We start from the raw sequence: 17,702 nt of genomic DNA, 5'->3' as shown, positions 1-17,702 counted from the left end.
CGGAGCTTGCAGTGAGCTGAGATCCGGCCACTGCACTCCAGCCTGGGCAACAGAGCAAGGCTCCGTCTCAAAAAAACAAAAATAAAAATAAAAATAAAAACGAAGATCACCTGCTTGGCATGATCTGCCTTGCTCTCTACTGTTATACATTTTTCAAAGTTGGCTGCATGCAAACTTACAGATAAGTATAAAACAAAATTAGCAGCTCTCTTCTCCCCTGGCTACACACCCTGCATTACACAGATAGCAAAACCCACTGGCAGAGTGTTCCTGAGAGCTGATCCACATGGATGGTTTTTGCTCCTAATGCCAGAATATATGACAATATGCTGGGACCTGTGGATATCTGACTGGGTGAGTAGTTTTTGTATGAACTTATATGTGCAAATAAAATCTGTTATTTTCTAAATTAAAAATAAACCACAAAGGCAATGGAGTCCAAACGACTTGGAGAGATACGTTTAAAAAATATGGAAAGGATGTAAGCATCTGTTAATGACATTTGGAATAAATACAAAATTTGGTTCCAGTGGTCTCCATTTTCATCTTAGCTGCGTTACTTTCTCTGGTTTACTGAAGATAATCATAGATTCTTGTCTTGAAGAGAAAAAATACAAAATAGTCATTAATTATCCTGAGATTAAATCTGTGCTTTTTATCATCCACCAGATTGTGGACAGGAACTGGAAAGTAGCTAAGAGAAGATGGTTTAAAAATGAAAAGAAATTTGCATTAGGGAAGGAGGGATTTACTCATACTTTGGAAGTCAAAGAAAAACACTGCAATCCTGTCAGCACCCGGAAGGCACCATTTACTATGTGCTGTCTCTTTCATTGCAAGAGGACACAGATTGTATTTTTAGTGCAGTAAACAGCAGATTCCTCTGTGGGAATCCTTGCAGTTGGTACCTATAGCAACCTCATTTAAAATGTTATAAAGCTCTAAAACATCAGGAGTTTAGGCAGTCAGTCATATATACCTCCATACGGACATTTAGCCACTCACACACATACATGCTTGTCCACACACTGATAGTAAATCGTGTGTAATATTATATTACTCATGGAGTTTTACCTTTGAATCATGTTTGACAGCCATGGTAAAGAGCTGAGAAAAAGCAAATATTCTACCATTGCAACCAGCAGCAAGAACATATTTGTCCCTAAACAGCGTATTACACCACCTGGTAAGCAATCACCTAAAAAGAATATTCTTATGATTTAGACATGGAGAATCTGACTGACATTTTAGAGTTTCTATTTGTAACAGATGCTTTTGATGCCACACCCATGTATTTTTGGCATTCACCTTCATACACCAAAGGCTGCTACCACAAAAACCTATGACTTCCTTCTGAAAAGCTTTTTTTTCTTTTGACAACTTTGGTGTTAATGTTTTTCTCTCTCTTTTTTTTTCCTTCTGAGAGTTTTTGGTGGCCTCAAGGAAGAGCACAGCTAGCCTGTATTCAGCGAAAGCTAAAGGGCTGGAGAGTTAATGTCCCCAAAGCATCCCCCAAAGTCCTGACAGAAAAGAAAGGTAAGCTCAAAGACAGAGGAGCCAGGATTTGAAGTACAAATATATGAGATTCCCTGTGGCTTGGCTGGGATAATTTGGGGTGATGTTCCCATGATCTCCCGCAGTTCCCCATCAGACTTGAGCATCAGCTTCCACAGTGGCAACCAGTTTGATAACACTTCCCTTACTGGCCTTATTTCTTTTCCTAGTATACTTCCTCACTTCCCTACTGGTGTTTTATGGGGTCACCCCCGATTAAACTACTTGAATTCTAAGCCTTGTATCAGGGTCTGCTTCCAGGACAACCCAAACTAAGACATTGTCTTCAGTCTTTATTCCCTTCTGTTAGGATAAAATATAATTTTCATCAAGTGCTCTGAAACACACATCCCTTACGGATTCCACAGAAATGGAATCCTCACCAAAAGCTCAAGTCCAGAAAAGTCCCACAATTAGGCATGTGCTTATTTTAACATATCAGAATGTTTTCCCGATAGCATAAATACCTGTAATGGCGGAATAATTCTTAAAACCAATAGAAAACTTACTATAGAACGCCATTTGAGTAGATCTACGGGTAAAGAGGAGGGTAACCCCTTATCTTTTTTCTTTTGCTACTTTCTTTTTACTACGACCCACATATTTTCTCAGTATAGATGTGTCCCTGAGTTTCATTCTTCTGTGCAAAAAAGGTATTTGCTGGTTCTATTCAACAAATGCAGCCGACATATTAAAATGAACATTTACTCAGCATTTCCATGCACTTGGCACTGAGTTTAAAACCAATACTGTAGTCCCCACAGCTTGTCACTCGATTCCAGAGATAAGCCTTCAACATATGGAACAACATAAAATAAATATTAAAAAGCATAAGTATTCAAGCATGAAATTTTATGGTAATTAAAATAATTCTATGTAGAAACAGCCCCAAGTGCCAAATGCTGTACTGTAGCAGTAGTTCAGATGAAAGAAAGGTGAAAACAAGTAAAGAGATACCTAGAACTATCTGCATTTTAGGCTTTCGTATTACAGATAAATTCTTCAACCAATGACCTGAAGGCCTCAGTTCATTCTGCATGCTCTTGGATGATGCGAAACAGCAAGCTACACTGGCTGGTTACCTATAATCCATTCATTTGATCAGTCAACCAAAGTTTATTGAGTATCTTCCCAAATACACATCAGTGAGAAAAAAAAAAAAATCCTGCCCTCATGAAGTTTGCGTTCTAAAAAGGATAAACAGTACATTAATGTAAGCAATTATATTTATAATATAATGTTAAGTAACACAACTCTAACAAACAATAAAGCAAGCATAGCAGAGCTACAGAATAATGATCTCATGATTATTTTAGATAGGGTGGTCAAGGATGGCTTCTCTGAGGGTACCTTATTTGAACAGTAGGAACTAGCTCCCAAAGAAGTGAGAATAAAATATTCCAGGAAGAGGAAAAAGCCAGTACAAAGGCCCTGATGTAGGGATATGCTTACCATGTTAAAGGAACAGTAAGAGACCAGGATGACTAAGTAAAAGGCCTGTCACAAGAGAGGAGGTGAGAGAGCAGGCAGGAACCAGGGGCTGCAAGACTTACAGGCTTATAGCTGGGACTTAATTCTGGGTGGGTGGAAAGCTAAAAATATTACTCTGGCCATTATGTGAAGAATAGACTAGAGACTACAAAAGTAGAAGGAAGAAGATCAGCAAGGTGGCTATTCTCTCACCTAGTGAGAGACAATGGTGGCTAGTAGTAAAGGGAATGGTGAGAGTGGTAGTAGTGGAGGAAATGAGAAGATTGAGAATTTGGGTTAGGAAAAAGAAAAATAAAAGATGACTCCCAGGTTTTTTACTTAAATAGCCTCAGGAATGGTGGCACCAATTATTGAGGTAGGGACAGCTAGGCAACAAGCAGGTTGTAGATGGGGCAGAGATCAAGAATCTTTTTGAGGCATATTGAGTCTGAGATGTCTATTGTCTTTCCAAGTAGTCAGTTGGCTATACTAGACCAAATTTCAGGGTCAAGTCTAGGCTGAGGATATAAATTGCAAGTCATCAGCATTTGATGGTATTTCAGTCTTGGTCCTAGAGAGCAAAATTAGAGAAAGGAGGAAAAAGGTCTCGGGACATAGTCCTGTGACAGTCTCACATTCAAAACTTAAAAAGGACAAGGAAGACCAGAAAAGACATCTAAAAAGAATCAACTAATGAGACAGGGAAAAAACAGAAAAACTTCTTTACGTGTGACCACAGTAGGTTCCAGCTGAACACAAATGGGAATTCAGAGTCACCTTGCTAGTGGAAATAAAAAGACAATGACCTCTCCACGGGTCCAGCCATAAAAACTGATATAAAAGGGGGCTTTGCTTGCATAAGCAAGAAGAGGAAGAAGTTTGGAGCACAGCCCTGTTTGGGGGATAGTTGGAGAACGGAGAAAAGGGAGACTAACTACATGACATCTACCCTACCATTGAGAGAGTGCTTTAAGTCCTGACAGAAAAGAAAGGAAAGCTTAAAGAAAAAGGAGCTGGTTCCATGGCAGACCAGTATGAAACACTGAGCACAATGACTGCTTCAGGCCCAAGTGCCCAAGCTGGGAGAGAATTGTCCTCCCAGCTGTGCACCGAGTTGGGCATTGAGAATCTGCACTTTTGACATGGACACAGGCAATCTCATAGAGGGCACAGCAGTAAAGTTGTGAGATCACATAATGACTCAGCATTCCTGTAATACAGGTGAATTGGCAGCAGATAGCACAGACTCCAACTTTAGAATTTAGGTCTTTACCAGTACTTTCATTCTCAATGAGCACAGCTAAACCAGTTCCTTCACAAGCACCCTTGCCTCTACCACAGGCACTGAGTTCAGATATAGCTTACCTGTGTTGAAGAAGGAGGCAGTCCATTCTGCCTCTGTTTTAGGAAATATAGAAACTGGTGGAGGCAGACCCAGGGCTCTCCCATCCAGATCCTTGAAGAGATATTTCCTTGGACTTGCACAGTCTAATTCAGGGCAGACAACTTTTCCTAAATCTTTCCTGTAAAGACAGTCAAAAAGCAACTCTTTCATTTCATGATAAGCAGCAAGAAGAAAATATACACTGGTAGTGCTAATGTTGTATAAAATAAATTCAACAGATTTTTATTATTGATAATGTATTACATAGATATAAAATGAAACTCTTTATGAAATCATTTTTTTCCTGGTTATATGGTCAAGAAGAAAGACATTCTTACTAACCAAATATTTTGGATATCTTAATATGTAATCTTTATATAGATTTCTAATTTTTTAAGAAGATACAAAAAAAGTTCCTCTCATAACAACTGAACATAATATAATTATTTTTAGAAACTTCAGGAGTTTGCAATATTTTAGAATTATTATTATAAATATCAATTATATTTATGCTATATACAAAGAAAAATAGATATTCTCATTCAACAAATATCCACTGAAGACCTACAAATGACAGGCTGGGTAACATGACAGTAATAAAGACAAACACGGCACCTGCACTTTCAGAATTTAGAGTCAAGTGGGCTATATAAACAATTAATAGATAACCATAACATTGACTTATAAAGAACTTATTTTATTTCCACTAATCTAATGTTTTGAAATATAGTAAGCAATAATATTAAATATTTATTGTATATCAACAATGTATTGAGTATTATCAGCACAAAGATTCAGTTGTTAATATCACACAGTACTACGATTTGAATGATGGTCCTTTCAAATTTCATGTTGAAACTTAATCCTTAATGGAATAGTATTAAGAAGTGTGGCCTGTGGGAGGTGATAAAGTCATGAGGACTAAACTCTCATGAATAAGACAGTACCCTTATAAAAGGGCTTGAGGATGAAGAGAGTGCTCTCTTGCCCTTCCATTTCTTCTATGTGAGAACACAGCATTTCTCCCCTCTGGAGAGATGGTGCACCAACAAGGCACCATCTTGGAAGGAGGGAGAAACCTTCACCAGAAACCAATTATGCCAGTGTTTGATCTTGGACTCCCCAGCCTCCAGAACTATAAGAAATAAATTTATGTCCATGTGCAGTGGTTCATGCCTATAATCCCAAAACTTTGGGAGGCTGAGGCAAAGAAATAAATTTATGTCCATGTGCAGTGGTTCATGCCTATAATCCCAAAACTTTGGGAGGCTGAGGCAGAGGATCACTTGAGCCCAGGAGGTCAAGGCTGCAGTTAGCCATGATTGTGCCATTGCACTACAACCTGGGTGACAGAGTGAGACCCCCACCTCCAAAAATAAAATAAAGAAATTTCTGTTCTTCATAAATTATCCAGTCTGCAGTACTTTGTTATAGCAGCACAAACAGACTAAGACATGTAACTTTACAACTACATCAGCCTGGGGTAAGACATGAACATAAGGAAAATTAGATAGTAAATTTTAAAAAGTGACAAAATTACATAAATTGCCTACCTAACCATGTTTAAGTACCTATAATGATTCAGGGATGGACATCAAAAAGACACTCGTGTTAAGCCAAACACATGAATGTTCTAATTAGGGTGGTTTCTTTAGTGTGTTTTTTTTGTTTGTTTGTTTTTGTTTTTTCCAACTAAAGGAGTTTGCCCCAGTGTTGTGGGAAAGAAAAAGTAATTCATTCTTCCTGCTTCTAACTTTCTATTCTCTTTCATGGCAAAAACAAAAACAAAAAACAACAACAACAACAACAACAACAACAAAAACTCCTATCTAGTTTTCACATATTTGAATGAAACTCTTAGATCATATGTCAGAAAACAGTATTTACACCTGGTCTGAAATGCCAGTGTCTGCCACAGCTCATCGTTCAGTTCAGAGATTCCTGTCAGCAGACACAATCTCCTTCTATCTACTAGTTCCTGCACAAATGGGTCTCCTTCTGAAGACCACTGACACTTTATTCCAACAAAGAATGAAGAATTAGAGTCAATTTATTACCAGAAAGTTTGAAAACATCCCAAAGAAGGCTCTCTAATAAATAAAACAATATCAATAAAACTTGCACTTCATTACTTCTGCCTCTTTCATTAGCTAAAGAAAGTCACATGGCTGAGTCCAGATTCCAGGGGGAGGGAAATAGCCCCTTCCTCTTTAGTGAGAGATATTTTAAAAATCATATATCACAAGGCATGATTATAGGAGGCGTAAAGAATTGGTCATTAAGTTAACGTACCTTACCATTCTAAGACTTATTTCTATTTCTTTGATGATTTTATTCTTTTTAAAAAACATGTTTAGGGTATGAAGAATTGCCAAGTACTTCATAAATATAGCTTATTATAAATACTAAAAATTATACCTGGGTTGTAATGAGGGAAAGTAGAACTTGTTTTTATCTTTTATCTTTAGCATCCTGGTCCTCTCTGCTGTTATTGGGTGCATAATTCCCGTGTTCTCTGCATTTGGTAGAATGCAGACATCCAGGTCATCGCTATAGCAACTCTTCACAAAACTAGAAAAGGTAACATCTGAAATTTTAAAAACATATATCATAACATTATATCATATAAACCACCAGCCATAAACATCTAATATACAACTAAATATTGTTACAATAACATATACTCCAAGTTAGTTTAAGTTATCCAGGTAAGTCTTAGGGATTTACATAAATCTTGATATAAAATATGTGTAGTTCTTCAATACATGGACATTGTATGCAACAATGTATACAATGTATGTAGAGAAGAGTATTTCAATACATTAAAGCTTTAAGAGCAATAAGGCATTTCATTTTAGGCTTAATCAAAATCCGTTCATTTTACAGAAAGACAAACCCACTGCCAGATAAAGTAAGTAACAGGGGAGAGAGTACAATGGTACAAGAGATCTAACAGAAGATTAACTGCACAAGTCGTGTCACAACTTTGATTTTAACCTCTGCTGCTCAACCATCTACTAAGCAACTTCAGATGAGACACAACTTCTACATTTCAATTTTCTCACTTGCATAATAGGAAAAATAACACCTAACCAAGAGAGTTCTTATGTAATCAAGTTAAATAATTGCTGTGTTGACTGGGAGTGGTCGCTAATGCCTGTAATCCCAACACTTTGGAAGGCCGAGATGGGAGGATTGCTTGAGGCCAGGAGTTTGAGACCAGCCTGGTCAAGATAGCAAGATTCCATCTCATTATAGTCAAATTTTTAAACTTTTTTTAAAAAAATAAGTTGTTGTAGAAAGCTCTTCAATATGTATAAAGCAGTGACTTTTGTAAGAAATTATAAATTACCATTGTGGCTAGCAATACTCAGCAGGTTGGACAGCAAGCACTAGACCACAATGTACCTTTTTGTTACATTGTGGTCTAGCATGTTGTTAATAGCATTTCAAATGCTATTAAAAATTATATGCATGGATGTATGAAATGGCATTGCCTAGATAAAATAAAACATCCTACCTTGAAGTTTCATGATTCCTGAAATTGAATGGTCATTCCTCACTTTGTGCCATGGCTCCTGAGGCCACTGATTTGGTTCTGAGGTGAATACAGGCCACAGAATACCAATTCGACCCCCCCTTGGATTGGAAGGAGCTCTATCTGTTGATGTCAAGTTGGCTGAATGAGGCTTCACTTTGTCCTGAATGCAGTCAAAAGAAGAGCTGGTGGCCACAATGATTGAATTCCTAAGCACAATTTGCACTTTTTTGATGGAATTTTGTGGAGCAGAAAATACATACACTACTGCCAAAAGACCAATAGTATTGTCTACCAGAGTAATGTTCTCTATCTCCACGCTGTTCTCTACATGTAACATGGCACCATAGTCAAAGTTCTTGAAAGCCAAGAAGCCAGAGATTCTGGTACAGTTGTCAAGTCCACTTTCCTTGTAGAGGTGAAGGCCATGAAGACTTGAGTGGGCCACATTGTCAGACCAAAGCAGTTCACAAGAGGAGCACCTGTGGCCTCGGATGTGAAAGCCAACTCTCTCTGATCCTGCCACAACGTTGCCATGGAGGTTGATGTCCTTTGCTTGGTTCACTTTGATTCCTGCCACCCAAATGGTGGACCATGCTGGCTGTGTCATCAGGACCACAAGGTTATTAGTGACAGTATAGGCCTGACCCTCTAAATCTATGCCATGGCCAGCTGTACCAAACACAATATTGTCATTTAAAAGTACTCCATGACTGGCAGTTGCATGAATGCCCCCACCGCAGCTCTGGTGCAGAGTAGACGATATGATCCAGGATCCTGCTGACACATTACTGAATTCAACAGATGAGTACAGTGGTGACCCGAAGTTCTGAATTTCCACATTAAGAAGTTGAAGGACACCTATAAACAAAATGCATGTCATCAGGTACTTTCCTCTTACCCACAAAAGGCTGAAGAATGACCCATTTTAGGGCATTAAGATATGAAGATTTTTAACGAAAATGTAAGTTTATTCTCAACAGCAGCATCATATTTCACACCACAGATTCTCAACTAAAAACGTAGGAATCATTACAAGTATCACATTAATGCCTGAATTGCATGTGCAGTCTGAAGAGTCTGGTGATAGGATGGGGAATGATGAGAGGAGAAATAGTAAAGAGGCAAACTTTGGGGATGGGCATGGCTAAGTTTAACAATTCTGTGCATTTGTCTGGGGCCGGGTCAAAGAACCGGGTAAGAATAAAGAGATTCTGGGTTTCTGGCCCTTCACCTCAAAGTCAAGTCTCCCTCTCAGCGTCTCAGTGACACCACGTGAAAGGCCACAGCCATTCACACGAAGACATTGCACAAATGAATATTAAGCATTTCTGAAGAAGGGTATGAGTGCAGAATTTCCTTGTGCTCAGTTGATATCCAGAAGCATGATATTCAATACATGCTTCTGATTAAGATATGGTAGAAGCAATAACATGCTTTTAAAATCACTTTAAAGATTCTGTAAAATCTTTTCTATATTTTTATCCTGGCTACACTTTATTCACTGTTTCATTTTCATAATAAGATTTTCTATATCTTTTATGTGAGGAGAAAATAGTAAATTATTTACTCTCATTTGCAATGTTATTTGTACTGTTTTAAATAGGTATTGTTAAAACACACTATAAAATATCGCCAGTAAGTTGATTTAAAAATACAATGATTCAGCATATATACTCTTGGTAAAATTAATAATAACATGATTATAGATTAATTAATATGAAATAATAATAAGGTGAATTAAAAACTTTAACTCTCATATAACACTCATTATTTGCAGACACTGTCCTAATTTATATTCATTTATTTATTCATACTCCTAATTTTCAAAAAAGTCCTATGAGGTAGGTACAATTATTATCCTCATTTTACAGATAAGGAAACTGAGGCAGAGAAGAATGAACTAACAAGCTAGGACTTAAACTTAGGCACATGGATGAAAAGTCACACTATTAACCCCATGCAGGCATCCTGGAAAGACAGGAAGACTCGGTGTATAAAAGTAGCATCTCTACATTATGATTCAGATAACTGCGCTGTAGCTATGAGCTAATAATTAGTTGTGCATCCTTTGCTAAGTAGGTCACAACTTTGGCTCCTTTTATTTCATTTTTTAAGGTATTGACTAAGGTAAACTATGAAGTTATTCATCATAAAGATAAAGGAAGCAATACATTTGAAGTTGCTGTTTCACTGTTTTAATAATAGTATTTAAGGTTCAAAGACAGTACAGCCTAAGCCCCTCATTTCTTCACTACCTTTTCAGAGACGAGAAACTAGAACCCTAGCAAATCGGCTGCCATGAAGCAGCAAGTCCTTTTGAGAAAGACAGGCTAAGTAAAAGAACCTATACGTCTCCTTGTGGCCAGGCAACAGGATTCTAACGTATTTAAATTTCTCAATGAATGCTATTGAGGAGGCATTGGTAGATGGTGTGGACATACTCACAGAACAATAAAACATCCAAAAGATATTTGTTGGGCAATATCCCTCACCAATAGCACATAGCTGAAAGAGCTGGCAAACCTGCTCTGTGGAACTTTGGCACAAAGAACACCAAATGCAAGCATAAGTCCATACATAAATAGCTTATTTTTAGCATTTAATGTGATTTCAGAATCTCTGTCAAGGCAACATGTCAGTATTATTGTTATTTCCCAGGTTTCTTATAAAGGATATTACAAGGGAGATAAATAAAGAGATGTGTAGGGCATGGCCTGAGAGAAGGGCATGCAGCTCCCATACCTTCCCCGGGCGCGCCACCTTAGCCTAGGAAACTCCACATGTTCAGCTATCCAGAAGCTCTCAGGATTATTTTCATTATCAGGTTTTTTAATGTCTTATACGTCCATGGATTTAATTCATAGTTTTAAACTGTACAAGGTCTTTTTACTTCTGTGCACATTAAACAATGACTGAAAATTAATCAATTAGTAAAGACTTAAAAATGTCTTGAGCATTTAAATAAAGAATTAAGCAATTTTTTTTTTTTTTTTTTTTTTTTTGAGACAGAGTCTCACTCTGTTACCCAGGCTGGAATGCAATGGCATAATCTTGGCTCACTGCAACCTCCATCTCCAGGGTGCAAGTGATTCTCCCACCTCAGCCTCCCAAGTAGCTGGGACTACAGGTGCATGCCACCATGCTTGGCCAATTTTTATATTTTTGGTAGAGACAGGGTTTCACCATGTTGGCCAAGCTGGTATCAAACTCCTGACCGCAAGTGATCTGCCTGCTTCAGCCTCTCAAAGTGCTGGGCTTATAGGCACGAGTTACCGTGTCCAGTCTGAATGAAGGAATTATTTTATTCACAACTATTTTCCTGTTTTTCAATCACTACTGAAAAATATTCTAGCAAGTTAAGTACAACTTGCTGGGTATTATTCAGGAAGAGAAGAATGATGGAGCCCTCCAATATAAAAGTAGGACTCAAAAGTCTTGACCTGCTTTTCTGCTCTGTAACAAATCAGTACCCATATCTGGCATCTCTGACCTACACCTGCTGAGCCCTTCTTATTCAGGCCCTGGACTATGTTATAGAAAAACGTAAGCACTCTTAATGCAGTGTTTAAACCTGAATTGAATTCTGGTACAGAAGAAACTGGTAAAATTTGAAGAACGTCTTGAGTTTAGTTCATGGTAATGTACCTATGTTAATGTCTTTGTTTTGACAAATATACTAGTATTGTATCAGCTATTAATGGAAGAAAATTGAGCGAAAGGTATACAAGATCTCTCTATACTATCTTTGCAGCTTTTCTGTAAATCCAAAATCATTACAAAATTAAGACTTTATTTAACAAGAACCAGGCTTGAATCTACCACCTACTAGTCAAATGACTTTCCTTACTCTTCATTAATATTTTTCATTCATATTTATTAAGTACCTAATGTACAGCAGTTACCACACTAGGAAAACAGATAAAGGATCTATTTCTCACCTCAAGGAGTTTATAAGCTAATGAAGGAGCTACATAAATAAATAGGCAATTGTACTATAGACTCTATTTCCTGTAATAGGAATATAAAATTCTCTTATGAGGATTTTAGGATTAAATAAGATAAAATCTTCACTGTGTGAAAACCAGCACAGTTTCTGGCCCATAAGAAGCACAAAATAGAGCTTGAGTTTCCTTTCCCCAGAGGATGATGTAAGGATCAGCATTGTTAGAAGTTTAGGATCAGGTCAGTCTTGCTGCTGGTTCTGCTCTGACTTGGTGCTCAGCTGTAAGAAGAACTGGCCTTCTGTCCTGTTCCTGTGACCATGCTCCAGCTTGGCCTGTGGTTTCAGTTAACTGGGGCCTTATCTTGCTCTCTCCTTCCTGATTCCCCATCTTCATCAACCTTAGAATGGTCTATTCTTAAAAGATTGGAACCAAGCCTTTGTCTCCATCATCTAGAGCAGGGTTCTCAACCTCAACACTATTGACATTTGGAGCCAGATATCCTTTCCTGTGGGTGGCCGTCCTGTGCATGCTAGATGTTTGGCACTACCCATATATGCCAGAAGCTCCCTCAAGTTGTGACAAGTAAAAATGTCTCCAGATATTGCCAAATGTCATCTGGGGTAGCGGGTGGAAATCACCACTGATAAGGGTTTATGGAGATAGAGCTTGTTCTATTAACTAGAAATCTTAAATGTTTGATTTAAGGTTCAAACACTGCCCTTTACAAAACTGGTGAAATAGTTGTGCCAACAAAGAGAATCCCATACCGAATGTACTTGGGAAGTGTTAGATCCTTTATTCTCGGCCTTCCCCAGGACTTTATATATTCATGTACACCAGGATTTTCTAAGTTTGAGCTATAGTGACAACCAAACTGTTTGATCAGGAAAGAACTTTGGAATAATGTATAAGGAACCCAAGTTTAAGAAATGAGGTCCTAATCAAATAATTTTGCAGCATTCCAAAAGGGCTAAAACTTGAAAGAAACAAGAAAGATTGAACTGATCCTTAAAGCAGTCTAGAATATGGAAATCATTTTTATTTAAATTTACGCTATTAATTTATAGCATGGACTGATGCCTGCCATCAGATATAGCATGCTACTGGGAAAGAGTAATAGAAACTCAGGAAAGAGATAAAATTGAAGTGGTCATTAAATCATCTATAATTTCAAAGCAGAGGAAATTTCACATCTGCTGAAGATGTTTTCTTTGAGGTAAAATGTGCATATGTGCTGATCGCTAGTATATTATTTTAACATCACACTGATAATTAAGCACAGATTAGGACTGAAAATTCATAGCTTCTCCAAGCACAAAGGAACTATCTCATTTGAACATTTTGTTTTATAAATGAAAATTCTCACAGTTGGGATTTCTGGGTGTCCCAGATGAATAGGCTCCCATTGGTAATGCCTAGTTACCTAACATTTCATTTACCTGAAAATTCTTCTCGGCTGGACTTCCTCAAGGGCCCCACAAACAGTCTCCCCCTACATGATACGTCAGGCTGAATTTGTATATTTCGAGTCAACAGTCCAACCTCAGCAGCCAAACGAATGTGTCGGCCATCCTCCGTGACATGGACACTTCCTGGGGCAATAAAAGTTGGGGGAAAAAAAACTTTAAAAATCTATTTCAAAAATTACTAGCTGGGGACCCAGCAAACCTGAGAAATGAAAACATCCTTTCCCCTCGGAAGTTCTACCAACATTAAGGTCTGCTTTTCCTCGGGCATTCTCCACAAAGGTCAGCTGAGAAATAAAATAACCCATTCACTTGTCTCTCTTTGGGATCAGAGTCAGAGTGTTTGAGCAAGAATTCATTTCTTCTTAATAACTGTGGGTACTGGGACAGGTCACTGGTTCACGGAAGTCAGGGCAGACCTGTCCAATTAGTGGGGTCCCCAGTCTCCTTCCTTAAATACGTCAGCGTGAGACTTCAGTGTTGGGTTGTACATTGTCCATGGACCTCTTTCATGAGAGTGAGGAATCCCAGATCAACTGAGGCAGTGACAGGGCAAAAGCAGCCATGTGTCAGAGTAAAAGGAAAGCAAGAAGCAGTACCAGGCAGCAGCAGCGCCCTCTCATGGTGGATCCTCCACTCATCATGGCCTGAACAGCTTCCGCAGCAGTGGGAACTAAGCATCTTGCTAGTTTGTTTCATTGTCTACCATTTGCATTTCACCTTGCATCTTACTGAAATCAGTGCTGAAGATTTCTTTTTCTTTTTCTTTTTTTTTTTTTTTTTTTGCCGCTTATTAAAAAAGAAATCCTCCTGGGAACGATGACTTAGACATAGCTTGAGACATTCCTGGTGAAACCGTGGATTTGACTCTCACGTACCAGAGACAAAAAGACATTCTCGTTCCCCTTTATTTCCACAGTTTATTAATGATTAGCTATATCTCCTGGGTTAGATTTATTTATTAGACTGAATCAGGAAGGTTATTGTGACTTATTATTTATGTGTAGTACATTCTGTGTATTATATATAAAAATATTTGGTACCTTTTTTATTTAAAAAAAAGGTCTGGGCCTTTTTCTTTCATTTTTTGCAGTAATACTAATAGTAGTAGTTAAAACATAAAATTTACTTCATGTCATGAAGGACACATTTCTAAGTATGGAAAATGAAATCACTATTTACAGTAACTACCATATTCTAAGGGATTGTAATTCAACGTGTCAGGAAATAAACTGTAAACTCAGTGCACATGAGTTTTATTCTGGCTTAGCCAGAAAACTGCCCAATGACCTTGAACAAGATTCTTAACCCTTCTGCTCTCAGACTTGCCATTATAAATAAGGAGCAAAATGTGTGGAGATGTGTATATGTGTATGTATATAACATCCAAGTATTCTTTAAAAATAAAGCAACAAAATTAATGAAGGAATAGAGATAAGGCCATGTAGCATGAGTCTAAGGCAGCAAGAAGGCATTGTTCTTCCCCTCTGAATGGCAATCAGATCCAAGGTCCTCAGCCAGGTTACCAAACATGGTCTTCCTGGTTCATTCACTTCCCTTAACCAGCAAACCAAAGCCTTACCAATGTGCCGGTGTTTGAGCCGTTCATGGATCCTCACATGGTGGCCCTTGACTTCTTTCACAGTGAGGACCTCTGCTTCATGAGGCTCATAAGAAGAGGAGCTAAGGACGATTTTGTCATGGGGGCGCCAATCCACTGCATCTTCTACTATAATTCTGTAACAGCATAAAAATGGCATTGGATATACTAACAGTGCAGAACAAGTTATCTATTAACTCCAGAGCAAGAAAAGGAAACCCACTGCGACCAACATATCCCACCAGAGAAACTGAAATAGAAATAAGACATGACAGTGGAAAAAAGGCTTTTGCAAACAGTTTAATTTAGCTAATGGAGTCAGTTTTCTGGCTTGAAAATGTATATGTTAACAGAGACGGTGAAGATATTCCATGACCCCTGAAATAAAACAAAGGAATGAAAAACAGTAAAAGTTCCAGAGGTTAGTACACACGTCTACATCAGCAACCTTCCTTCTGGATTAGGGAACAGATTCAATAATAAAAGCATCTCAGAAGAGATCTTTTCTATAATTTTCTGAAGAAATATAATGCCATTTTTTGACAACCTTGGACATTTTGCACAACTTTTCATCATGCATTACAACTTCTACCTTCATAGTGAGACAAATACAAGTGTGAATCGTAGAGGTGTCACTTACTAGCTGTGTGACCTTGAGAAGTCACTTCACTTCTCGGTTTCATATCCTCATCTGAAAAGTGCTGTATTTGTACCTTCTCTCTTCTCTCTCATCACATTATGAAGCAATGAGGGTCGTGTTCATTTTTGGTGTTTTTCAAGACACACATTTAATACAATCTCTGTTCAGTCTTTCACTGCCGCCTAGCATTCCCTCTGAATATGACTGTTTTATTCTCTTCATAGTCATTACCAATTTCACCACCATAAATGTAATTACCTGCTTCATTAGCTAATGCCCAAAGTTTAGCAAGCTTTGATAAAGAGTCTCCTCTATAGTGAATGTTCATTCAGATGACAGTGTCCATGTGCAGGGCATTCAATCATTCAACCTTTATTGACTGAGCAAATCTTATGCACCAGAAATACAGTAGATGCTAAATACATACAATAAGTAAAATATACGTCATTTGTATTAAAATACATCACTTAAATTCTGCCCAGCACATATCTTTAAAGAGTCTACTGTATGGGTGGAGGATTAACAGATGTTTAATATACAGTATTAAGCCCCCCAAAAGAAACATAAATTAAGCCTAATCATTCATAAGCCAATCATATGAGCCTAATAAATGAAATATTATAATAAATTCATATCTACATACCTAAGGTTGGAGAGAGAAAGAGTCATAGAGAAGAAAAAAGACTACTATCAATTGATGCAACTTTAATGAAGAAATTTAGAGTCTTAGCTCTGTTCCTGATTTGCTATGACTTCCTAGAAAACTCCCAGTTACGGAATATTTAAACAACACTAGCTTTGAATGGCAAGGAAACTAAGTTCCAAATAGATTAAATAACAAAATGTAAAACTAGATAAATAACTGGAGCCACTGATTGAATTAGGACAAAGGAAGACTACCAATGAAGTCCAGCACTTTTTCCACTAAATACTCTCACTTTGCCTATCTTATTTTTAGTTCTTCAGGTGCTAAATGGTATTAGAAAAACAGTATTCCCACATTTCATAATCTATGAAATTCTAAGAAGTCTATGACCCATACAATGGAATACTGTATAGCCATTTTTAAAGTATCTTGTTGAAAAGCATTGAATTACAAGAAATTTTGCTCATGATGTATTGATTTCAAAAAGCAGGACATAAAATAATATGCTTCATTTTTTAACAAAAATAATACATGCACAGAAGAGAGGAAAGATGCATGTTAAAATGTTAGCCTACCTATGGATGGTGGGATTATTAGTGATTTTCACTGAAATCTCAATTTTCTAACTTAGCAGGTAGTATATTGTAGTTAAGAAAAAAAAAAAGTCAATCTGCTGTATAATTTAAATTAATCCTTTATTTCATAGTTAGTATTACTCAGTAATCCCCAACCTTTTTGGCACCAGGGACCAGTTTTGTGAAGACAATTTTTCCACAGGGGAGATGGATTCGGGATGAAACTGTTCTACTTCAGATCATCAGACATTAGATTCTCATAAGGAGCATGCAACCTAGATCCCTCACATACACAGTTCACAGTAGAGTTTGCATTTTTATAAGAATCTGATGATCCCTAATCAGACAGGAGGTGGAGCTCAGGCGGTACTGCTCCCTTACCCACCATTCACCTCCTGCTGTGCGTCCTGGTTCCCGAAAGGCTGTAGACCTGTACTGGTCTGTGGCCCTGGGGGTTGGGGACCCCTGACCTAGATAACCTTTTTATCATTATTTATATTGTTGAATAAAGCTCTTCAAATGATAGATCACTATAATATTCTGAAAAGTTTCATGTGAAAGTGAGACTAAAACTCATCCACATGAGATTTTTTAGGGCAGTATTCTGTGTAATACTATGGGAGTACATATATATGATTACACATTTGTAAAAAATCCATAAAATTATTTAACATTGAGTGAACCCTAATGCAAATTTAAAACTCATAAAGCTTCATTTTCTAACTTCCTTATATAAGCCATCTGCTCCAACTAGATTAATCAGTTCACTCTCCCCTACTTCGCTCTTCGGGTCTCTCATTCTTGAAAATGGACACAAGTCGCTATGGTCACTATGCCTTCAAGAAGTCTTCAATGAGAGTCTCTTTCCACTGAATGCCCGAA

The 17,702-nt window shown here is 37.7% G+C and overlaps 1 protein-coding gene across 1 annotated transcript in view; it reads right to left on the bottom strand.

Annotated features, from left to right (window-relative positions):
* PKHD1 (polycystic kidney and hepatic disease 1 (autosomal recessive)) overlaps positions 1 to 17,702 on the bottom strand; it is a 475,948-nt gene that overhangs the window by 126,604 nt on the left and 331,642 nt on the right. Inside the window, 5 exon segments of the mRNA XM_011960244.1 lie at positions 4,390 to 4,547; positions 6,827 to 6,995; positions 7,929 to 8,807; positions 13,333 to 13,485; positions 14,942 to 15,096. Of these exon segments, the coding sequence (XP_011815634.1) occupies positions 4,390 to 4,547; positions 6,827 to 6,995; positions 7,929 to 8,807; positions 13,333 to 13,485; positions 14,942 to 15,096 (1,514 nt within the window).

This window comes from Colobus angolensis, unplaced genomic scaffold (assembly GCF_000951035.1).
Source record: "Colobus angolensis palliatus isolate OR3802 unplaced genomic scaffold, Cang.pa_1.0 Scaffold51, whole genome shotgun sequence".
NCBI lineage: Eukaryota > Metazoa > Chordata > Mammalia > Primates > Cercopithecidae > Colobus > Colobus angolensis.
Note: the sequence above shows the minus strand (reverse complement) of the source record. Positions and strands in the feature narration are given on the sequence as shown.